Source organism: Hevea brasiliensis, chromosome 14, assembly GCF_030052815.1.
Source record: "Hevea brasiliensis isolate MT/VB/25A 57/8 chromosome 14, ASM3005281v1, whole genome shotgun sequence".
In the NCBI taxonomy this organism is placed as follows: domain Eukaryota; kingdom Viridiplantae; phylum Streptophyta; class Magnoliopsida; order Malpighiales; family Euphorbiaceae; genus Hevea; species Hevea brasiliensis.
The window spans coordinates 10599965-10610754 of record NC_079506.1 but is presented as its reverse complement, the minus strand read 5'-3'; the positions used below and the strand labels follow the sequence as shown (position 1 = coordinate 10610754).

Here is a 10790-nt window from a genome sequence, read left to right as displayed (position 1 = left end):
AAAAAATGATGTAAATTTAGATTAAAGGTAAATAAGTGAGTTAATGATATGATTCGCATAATAAATGTTGCTTCCCAACAAAATGAATTTTTTTCTGTTTTTTAGTTTTATCATTTAAATTTTTATTGAAAGTAATAATAATAAAGGGGTGAACTTTTTTTATTGGAGGGCGCAATTGCCCTCCATTTCTTCAACGTGGCTTCGCCCCTGCATGGTGTTTTCCTCTTCTTTTTTGCTTTCTTCGTGTCCTTGTTCATTTCTAAATCTGGTTGTTCGTAAATTTCATGACGCAGAATAGTTTACACACGCTCACGAAATATTCATCTTTAGTAATTTGCTCTCTCTAACTTCTTCAAACTCAATTGCACAATATCCTTCTTTTATCACTTATCATGGCTTCTACTTCTTCATCAGCCCCTCCCCGCAAGTATGATGTTTTTATTAGTTTTAGAGGCAAAGAAATCCGCAAGCGTTTTCTATCCCATCTCTTTCATTCTTTGGTTCGAAAACAAATCAAAACCTTCTTGGATGAAAGCCTTGATAAAGGAGAAGAGATTTCACCCGCTCTCTTGAAAATAATCCAAGAATCAAGTCTCTCAATAGTCATTTTCTCTGAAAATTACGCAGATTCTCCATGGTATTTGGATGAGCTTGTGAAGATACTTGAATGCAAGGAAACTTTAGGACAAATAGTCCCACCAGTTTTTTATGAAGTAGATCCAACTGACGTTCAAGAGCCGAGAGGAAAATTTAAGGAGGCATTTGATATTGCTAAGCATGAAGAACAAGTTAAAGGCAGTCTACAAAAGGTGGATAAATGGAAGCATGCTTTGATAGAAGTAAGCAACTTTTCTGGATGGGATTCACGAGATAAGTAAGTTAATTACTCTTTTTAATTACTCTTTACTGTAGTTTCTCATCAATTTAAGGAAAGAGAATCAAAATATAGACACTTTTAATAGAGTACAATGATCTTGATAGACAACACTAATCCAAATATGGGCACTGCAATGTGGAAATCAATATTTGTTATGCCTTATTCTAAAATCAGAACGTATTAATTTTATATTATTATTTACATAGAAGTGTGAGTCTATCATTACTTACTAGTGTTTGTTGCTCATGTGTGATTAGGGATGAGTCCAAATTAGTTGAAGAAATCGTCAATGATGCTTTGAAGAAATTGAGTCATATGTCATCGAGTGATGATTATCACGATGACAACTTGATTGGAATTGAATCACGTGTAGAAAAAATGGAAAAGTTGTTAAATGATAAGCGAGTTGTAGGAATTTGGGGGATGTGAGGTATTAGTAAAACAACTATTGCACAATAAGTATTTTGTCGGAATATGACAAAATTCGATGATCATTGCTTTGTTGACCGGGAGACAATGACAAAGCAACAATCAATTCGTCAATTACTAAGGGAAAAAATATTGCCTAAAGACAACGCTTTTATTAGGAGAAGTCTCCAAAGTAAGAAGATATTTATTGTTTTTGATGATGCAGATGATTCAAACAATTTAAAAAGATTAGTAAGAGAGTGTGATTTGTATCATGAGGGAAGTAGAATTATTGTAACTAGCAAAGATCGGCAAGTACTTAAAAATGTTTGTTCAAATGAATGCATATATGAAGTTGAGAAATTAGATTATCATGAAGAACTTCAAGTCTTTGGATTGCATGCTTTCAAACAAGATTATCCCAAGAAAGGATATATGGAGCTATCGTTGAAGGCGATAACCTATGCCGGAGGCAATCCATTAGCTCTTACAGTTTTGGGATCTCGTTTATTTGAAATGGGGAAAGAAGAATGGAAAAGTGAATTGGAAAATTTGAAAGGGCAATCTCTTAGAAAAATTCAAGACATTTTGAGAATAAGGTATGATTGGCTAGAGAGAAAAAAAAAAGGAAATATTTCTTGATATTGCATGTTTCTTAAAAGGGGAATACATAGGTTGTGTCGAGAGAAAATTAGAAGCATGTGGTTTCTCACCAAAAAAGTGCAATACCTCGTCTAATTAATAAATGTCTCATAAATATTTTAGATGGTGTGGATGTGGTAAGTATGCATGATTTGCTGCAACAAATGGGCAAGGATATTGTTATTGAGGAATGCAAACAATTAGGAGGATGCAGTAGGTTGTGGAATCATGAAGATGTTCGTCATACACTGACAACAAATACGGTAAGGACCAAATTAATCAATGAAGTTTTTTCCATTTTCATATTTGAATTTTATAGGAACTGTAGCTCTCATGATGAATTAAGTACTAACAATTAATAATCCTTTTTACTGTTATTTTATTAGGGAACTGAAAATATTGAAGTCATATTACTTCACATGTATGGGAAGGATAATTTAGAGCTAAGCTCCACGGCCTTCAGGAAGATGTGTAATCTTAGATTCCTCGAAGTCAAAAATGGTTGGGCCTTCTATGAGATGCACAATATTAGATTCATCGGAGCCGAATATAATATGGGGAGAGAACGAGTTCTCCTTCCTAACAACCTTGAATTTCTTCCAGAACAGCTAAGGTACCTTTATTGGGAAGGTTTCCCTTTGACATCTTTGCCATTAAATTTTTGCCCAAGGAATCTTGTAGAACTTCATATGCCTTGTGTCATGACCCAACCTATGGGCCGGACCGGCACTAGGACCTGGGCCAGTCTAAAGCCCCCGAGGCCCGTAGTAAGTCTAACTATTGCTCAACCCAACTCTAAGGCCCATTTGGGCTCAATTTCAAGAAATCAACCGGACAGAGTCCGACCATAAAATGGACCTTTTAACGAAGAGTTTTTGACTCACTTGACCTGTAAACACAATATATAATCAATTGGAGAGCTCAGCTCACCCTCCACATACTCATAATAACATTAAGTCAAATGGGAGCTCAGCTCCCTCATCCAGTCCAACATACAAGCATATAATAAGTTTACAGGTCCAACATGGCAAATTATATTACAGAACCAAATCAAATAAATATTTCAAACACATGCGAAAATTCTAGGAGTTAGCAGAATTATACAAACATTAATAAACGATATGCGAAGAAGAAAAGTATGTTAACCACAACAATAATCCTCCTGTAGCCTGGAAAAATAATGAACAGGAGTGAGCGTTTGACTCAGAGAGTAAAATATCAATTTTAACCATAATCTCTATAGCTATCTAAAGCTAATGCACCCTGTAGAGTGAAATGCAATATCGTCAATATTTTCACATAATAACAGCAAAAAGGTAATTTGGAGCACTCACACACCCGGTAATGTCAAACCATAAATATATGAGAGCTGATCCCCTATACAGCTCTCATAATCAAACCTGTGCTAGCGAAGAACTCAAGCCGGACTTTCGCTTAATAAACCAAATCGGGGTCCCAGGGAAGAACTCAAGCCATGTCTACCCCGAAGGACCGAGTCCTAGCGAAGATCTCATGCCGTGTCTACCCGTCCTGTCCATAGCCAACACCATATCACACGCACGCCAACTCACGCACACTGCTCCAAATTACCACAACAACATCCATGGCACTTTAACAGTTGTGAATGCAATATAAAACGTGCCTAGAGTTTAACTACATAGATACATATTTATAAGTGATGCATGGGCATGCTTGAACATATAATAATATCGAAATTACAATTAAAATTAATATTTTACTCACAGACTTAACCGTAGTCACTGTAGCGGCTGGGCGGAGGAGGAAGGCTGTCTCGACTCACCTGATAATTTTATTACAATTATTCAGTACATTTGACTCAATACAAATTAAGAAAAAGACTAAAGATGTCCTAAGTCGTGCCGAAAATCCAGTAGAGTCTCCCCTATACTTAGGACCTACCCAACCTGCAAAAGGGCTTAAAACGCACTTCTATATTCACAAGTCATACACCCACAACTCAATCACATCACACAGCCCCTTCTGAGCCCATCCAAACAGTCATCAATCACAACATGTAAAATTACAGTTTAGTCCTTATAATTTAACCCTCTTGCAAAAACTACTCAAATGAGTTCTAAAAATTCTAAAACTTTGCCCTGCGGTCCTTAGCAACATTACTAAGCTAATGCAAAAGGAATCATAATTTTCTGAGCTACCACGAATATTTTATGGATTTTTAATCCTATTCAAGCACTAGAAAATTATGAAAAAGTAAGGTTCGGCTTTACCTATGCTGATTCCGACTCTGGGGATGCGCTCGGGACATTTGACAACGGTGGGGTAGCCAAAATCTTGATCCAATTCTAAGACTTTTTTGGTAGCCAGTCTGTCTGACCGGAAATTCACAAACCTGGGCAATTGTCGAATTTCCACGAATTGAAGGTACCTACACGAAGCCCACAACATGAGGGTTAGTATACAATTTTTACGAAATTTTCTAAGTTCGTTTAATGCTCAGAAAAACACTATGAAGTTTCGTGGGACCCACCGAAAAACGGTGTCAGAAAATTTTGAAATTTATATTGCCGTGAAGCTCTCGACTAGTGGAGCGCTCGGGTACCCTCTGTTTTCTCGTGGGGTTCACGGTTTGCGAGAAATCTAGCCCAAAAGTCGAAATGGGCTAAAACTTCCCAGACAAAAATTGGGCAAACCGCTCGATAGATTTTGGCGTTCTTGGTGTCTATGGAAAGCTCTTGAGGTGTAGATAGTGTTTGTCACAAGACTTGGCCCAATCGGTGGCCGGATCAGCCGGATTTCGACCGGGAAGCTGAAAAGGCACGCTGCGTGTCGCGCCTCTTTGCGCGTTGTTTTCGGCCGCCTGGAAGGCCGGTCGGCGGTGGGGGAAGGCTAGGCCGGCGCGCCGACGAGGTGGGGAGGGCTGGGTGGCGGCGGCCCGACTTGGGGAGAAGGGAGGAGAGAGAAAACGGGAAAGAGAGGAAGAGAGGTCGGGAACACGAGCGGACGAAGAAGAAGAAAAGAAAAGGCCTGTCCGATTTGACCGGTCCGATTCGATTCGGCCGGTCCGATTCGATTCGGCCAGTTCGATTCAAGATACAAAATTTTAAGTTTTTATTCTGTCTTGGGACCGAAAACGAGGCCCAAAAATTCTGAAAAAATTCTAGAAAACTCAGAAAAATTCGTAGAGTCCAAATATATTTTTAGTTTTGCCATGTGGTCTTTAAATTAATTTTTAAAAATCATCAAAGTTTCATAATTTCGGAAAATCAAACCGATTTCTAAAATCCGAAAAATTTCAAATAATTTCCTAAAATTTAAAATAAAATATTAATATTTACCCACAAAATAATAAATTTAAAAATTTGGGTGTTACACCTTTTAGCAAACTCATACAACTATGGCATGTAGATAAGGTACAATTCATTGTTCTACTTTATAAATTATAGTTACTGTTTGTGAAGTTAATTTGTATTGCCTAATTTATTGATATTTTCTATTTTATTACAGCCCCTTGGAAATTTGAAATTAATGGATCTTAGCTGCTCTGAGGACCTGATCAGGATTTCTGACTTGTCTAGTACTGCCCCAAATCTTGAGTTTTTATATTTGTGTAGATGTAGAAGTTTGGTTGAGATTCCATCATCTCTTCAATATCTAAGCAAGCTTACTGAGCTATATCTACATAGGTGTTATAAAATCACAGACTGTCCAAAGATTCCCTGTGATGTAAGGATTCTAATTTTAGATGAAACTGGAAAAGAACAACTGCCCTCTATTGGGTATTTGTCTAAACTTGTCAAATTGTCCTTGCGTGGGTGTACAAGACTAGCGAGTCTTCCAAGAAGCATTGGCAATTTGAAACATCTTGAAGAACTTGATCTCCGTGAATGCTTACCAAGTCTTCCAGAAAGCATCAAACAACTTTCGGAATTAAAACTGCTTTATTTAAATGGTTGCAAGAGACTTAAATGTTTACCAGAGCTTCCATCATGCTTAGAAGACTTAAATGCATCAGATTGCAGCTCTTTGGAATCTGCATCATCATTCCTTTTCCAAGATGATAATAAGTTTTACAATCTTGTGTTTGATAATTGCGTCAATCTTGAAAAGAATAAAGTCATGGAGGATGTTTTCGAAGCGCATCTGTTGGGTCAGACAGTTTTTTTACATATGGCAGGAGGTGAAGTACCAGAAAGGATGAGATATAAGAATCAAAGTGGATCCTTGCTTACATTCATACTTGACCTTCGTCACTTAATTGCCTTCTCTTTCTGCGCTGTTCTTCGTCCCACAAATTATTCTTATCGTCTTCCGAACGACATTATAAGTAGTGAGTTGTATTACAGAGATAAATCTGGACATTTGCATAGTCATAGATTCTTTTTCTTTGATTATCGGCAGGATTTTCAGTATTCATCAGAACACTTGTGGCTTTGGTTCAGTCATAATAATTTCAACTATTTTGATGAAGATGGTTTCGTTCTGGTCGCATTTCACTTCCACATTCAGGCCTTGGCATTATCTAGTGACGAGTGGATAATTAAGTGCGGGGTCCATCCTATATACGAACATGAGGATGGCGAAGAAGGCAAACCTCCTCTTGAAAGATTGGAACAAAATGACTTTCTGAATCATAGGAGGAGGACAAGGAAGAGGAACCAAACCTCCTCTATCAAATTCTAAATCTCTGTCTTATACCTCTTCCTCTTCATGGTTGCCTAAGCCTGACCAAAGCAAACGCAAAACCAAAAACAGGTAAAATTAATTTCTTATTTGCTGTTTTAGCTTGCATTCGTAATTGCTTTACTCTTACAAATACTTGCAATCTTTTGCAGCTCCACCAACACATTCTTCGGTTCTCCAGTACTCAAAAGCTCAGACAATATACAATTTGCTGCTCCATATTCTATTTGTTAAAGCTTAAATCTTCCAATTACACATTTATGGGTTTTATTACTTCACTTTCTCATTTCATGTATGCCATTATTACGTGACACGTAGGAATTGTTGTACATAAAACAATTATAATATAACCATTGACCATGGTGAATCCCATCATAATTTATTGTCAAAATCTATCCATTATATATACAACAATTGTATGGAATAATTTCTCATTGTGATATATATAGGGAAGAAAGTTCTGATAATGTCATAATGATTTGTATATATATTATGCAAGTGATGCCTGCTGTTTGTTGCCATATATCATTACAGCAATTCTTTCTCCTGGAAAAAATTTTGAATGAAAGATCGTTTTTTCCCCTTTCCTCTCCTTCCTGTCACCTGATGAGAATTGAAATTGGGGAACTGAGTGTCTGATTATTCATTGATGAGTCTTTATAACAAGTCTATGCAAGGCAGGAAAGGAAAGCGGGAAGGCTAACAAACTGAACAAACTAAAACAACCAAGGAGAAACATGTGTCTAAGAAGCTAGTGCTGAAACTAGCTAATTAAGTTAAGAAACTAGCTAGCTAATTTTAGAATAAATAGAATCAGCGATTGCTCTGTTTGCTAACTTCAGCTCAGTTCATCTCTCCTTCACAACCTTACTTGTATATGGTAATTTTGAGGGACAAATTATAAAATATCAAGTGCTTTTTTTCAGTCTTTGCAGTGCATATTTTACACAAAGTTAAATTTAAGATAAACTGACCTAATTTATTAAAATTTATATTTAATTGACTCAATTTTACAATTTTTGAGTTCAATTATTCCTAAACATAAATTTCAAGAAGCAAATTAACTTTCATCTCAAGCACAATTGCACTTGGCACTTCCTAAAAACATTTCTGTCTTATAATAACTCTTAAGTACATAGAATATGCTAGTCTCTAACTTCAACATAAATGCAGGGAGAGTGCAACAATGTTTCTCTTTTGCAATGTCCAACAACCTATTCATCAGGGAAATTCTTATAAGCATTTGAGCTATACATCCAGTCAATATGAAATTAATACATTATCTAAAATTATTGTAGACTCTATCTAAAAGTATGATAAGACGTACCTATAAATATAGGATTCTAATTTCTAATAAGTTGAACATATAAATTAATTTACACATTTTGGTGTGAGTAAAAAATTTTCTATTCAGCATCTCTAGGTACCATAGAGATGGAAATACTAATATGTAGAGAAGTAAAAATAGATAAAGAAAATAGCAATTCATAAAAAGATAGGAAATTGAAACGTGAGGAAACATGTAAATATTAAAAATATAAGGGTATGTTAATTAATTTTTACAAACGTAAGCAACACAATTATAGCTCTAGTTCTTTGTTTTTGGAAAGCAAGGAAATTAGGTAGTTAAATTCTCCTTAATCATGCCTTTGCAATTTCATGGGTTTGTGTAATTTTGCAGGATAGCAAGCAAATCTCCATATTCCAGTCCTAGTCCTAGGGCAGGACATAATAAGGAAACTAAGCCAACAGCAGATGATGAAAGCTCATCATAGCAGCATTTCTAGTCTTTCGCCTCTCCTTTTGCCTTTAGGCTACTTCTTCCATTTGTCGGCTAACAAAGAATGTTAATTAGGGAGATAATATTATATATTTTGTATTTATAATTAAGTATTTTTGGGTCATTTAGTTTTTGATAATTTACATCATTAGTTCTCTGATTTATATTTAGAGTTAATTATTGTAATAATGAAATTTTTTATCTAATGTAGATTTTATAATGTATATTATAGATAAATATAGATTTTATATGTCAATTTAATTATTAATTAAGTCAACAATTTGATAATAAAAAATTATAGTTAGATGAATAAACTTAATTACGTGCACTGTTTTTACCTGAAACTGAATGTAAATTTATTTTATATTCATTACTATATTGTTTGTCGGTTTATATATTTGTTAACTATTATAAATTTATAAGTTATAATATTTCTTTAAAAAATTTTATAAAAAAATTATGATATTTTAATTTTATTTTTTAGGGTAGTTTAAGAAATATGAACAAATGAATTTTAATTATAGAATTATAACAAACTTAAATTTTATGGAATTCAATTAAATTTTATATTTTAAATTGTATCATATCAATTAAATTCTATATTTGAAATTCATTTCCAATGAATTCTAATTAGATTTCCACAAAATTTTAAAGAAAGGAATTGAACCAAACTGATGGAAGCTTCATAGGCAAAAGTTTTCTGGGTTTCCTTGGAGCATCTAGTGGGCCGGATCCTTCAATCTGGGCTTAAAGTGTTTTTTGTTTCCATTGTTTTCTTATGAATGGATTTGGGCCTCCAGCCACCTCCTGTAATGTTTAAAATTTAATGAAATTTCATATTTCATGAAAAAAAAAAAATTATCCAACCAATTTGATAAACATGAGAAATTTTTTTATGGAGTAGAATTTGATTATGCTAGCTGAATACAAGAATAGTACTTTTAAATGTATTAAATAGACATAAAAAATTCATATTCATCTCTACAACTATTGAATTCCAATCAAAACCAAAATGTATCATATGTATAAACCAACTTGGTACCAGCATATATAGAAAAGGAATTGCTGGAAAATGAAAAGCTTGGCTTACAATGAAATAAGTCACATTTACAAGGAAAGGGCTTTGAAATTTCTAATGACTTTGTTTGCAGCATTAATTTTTGCATTTTCTTTGCTGACTAAGTGCTAGCCCTTAGCACTTGCTATGTTCCTTCCTAGAAGAAGAATATGTTGTTTCCACTCATCTTCCTTCTTTTATCACTAATTTATTATTACTCATTGATGTCGCCTGAAATTCTTGGGTCAGAATCTATTAGATAGTGCTTGAAATCAAGAGAAAAGATGAAGTCGGTGGCTTGAGTTATACCACTATAACATTCAAGTCAGTAAATACCAAAAAAGCAAATACCAATAAAAAAAAAAGTAGAAGGATTTTGTACCTTCAATATTGTCGTGACCCTTACTTATAGAGTAGAAAATAGTGTCTTTTTTGGATTAATCGGGACTTTATATCAGCCGATTTCACTTTTTATGAAAGTTCCAACTAATTCCCATCTTCAGCATAGGACATGCTTTTATCTTATTTCTCTCTTATCCAATCACTCCTTCCTTATCCGATCACATATTCATTCTGACCACCTTTGATATCTTGTTTTATCCAAACACCTCATTATTTGCTCGCACAGTTGGTGTCTTAACCGAACACCTCATGACATGTCCAGAAAAAATGTGGTCTGAGTTTCCAAGACTCGAACCCCATTCTATTTAGATCAGATTTTTATTCAAATTATATCACTTGTTTACTTGACTTTGCTCTAATAGGCCAAAGAGTAAGTATCTAAGTAATTACCAAACTGCGTGGGGAATGCATAGGTTGCCATGTCTGGTCTTTGTAGGGCGACGCATACTTTCTGGGATCCCAAATTGAATCAAAGAATTGTATCATATTGTATCAAAACTTTTTAAAAATAAAAATCATTATTGTAAGAATCGAATTGAATTTATATCGATTGTTTTGATTTGATTCTAGTTCTTTATTAAGAATCGAGCTGAAACCATACTAAAATGAGGAACAAATTTTATGCATATATATATATATATATATTTTTTTTTTTTATTAATAAGATTTTAATATGTGTGTGTATTTTAATTTTAAATACATTAAATTATCTTAGATCCTTAATTATATGACTAAATCACATGTTAGGCATATAATATTTTTTTTAAAATTTCTTCATTATATATGTATTTTTATATAATTAAGAAATATATAAAAGATAATATTATATTCTTATTAAAAAAATATATTCCTTATATTAATATTATTATTTTAATGTTAGTGTTATTATTTTTATTGTTGTTTTAATATTATAATTAGAAATTTAAGATTGCATTATAAAATTATAGTTAGTTGAAAAAAAA

The 10790-nt window shown here is 33.9% G+C and overlaps 1 protein-coding gene across 3 annotated transcripts; it reads left to right on the top strand.

Annotated features, from left to right (window-relative positions):
- The first annotated feature begins 282 nt into the window (after nucleotides 1-282).
- On the top strand, nucleotides 283-7097 carry LOC110671000 (TMV resistance protein N). Of its 3 annotated transcripts, XR_009143556.1 has the most exons (3): nucleotides 286-874; nucleotides 5414-6661; nucleotides 6742-7097. XR_009143556.1 is itself a non-coding variant. In XM_058135435.1 (2 exons), exons 1-2 carry the CDS (start codon nucleotides 393-395, stop codon nucleotides 1304-1306), a joined length of 654 nt encoding a protein of 217 aa, XP_057991418.1. In that variant the 5' UTR covers nucleotides 283-392; the 3' UTR covers nucleotides 1307-1888. The 3 variants fall into 3 exon arrangements, 2 of the variants coding, with proteins under 2 accessions (XP_057991418.1, XP_057991419.1); XM_058135435.1 differs by lacking the exons at nucleotides 5414-6661; nucleotides 6742-7097 and adding an exon at nucleotides 1135-1888 and having other exon boundaries at nucleotides 283-874; XM_058135436.1 differs by lacking the exons at nucleotides 5414-6661; nucleotides 6742-7097 and adding an exon at nucleotides 2314-2619 and having other exon boundaries at nucleotides 284-874.
- The last annotated feature ends 3693 nt before the right edge of the window (nucleotides 7098-10790 follow it).

What these genes read in the sequence shown, in the direction of transcription:
- LOC110671000 (XM_058135435.1), top strand. Translation starts at nt 393, where the DNA reads ATGGCTTCTACTTCTTCATCAGCCCCTCCCCGCAAGTATGATGTTTTT. An exon ending in GGATGGGATTCACGAGATAA is followed by an intron (nt 875 to 1,134) that starts GTAAGTTAATTA and finishes ATGTGTGATTAG; the next exon opens with GGATGAGTCCAAATTAGTTG.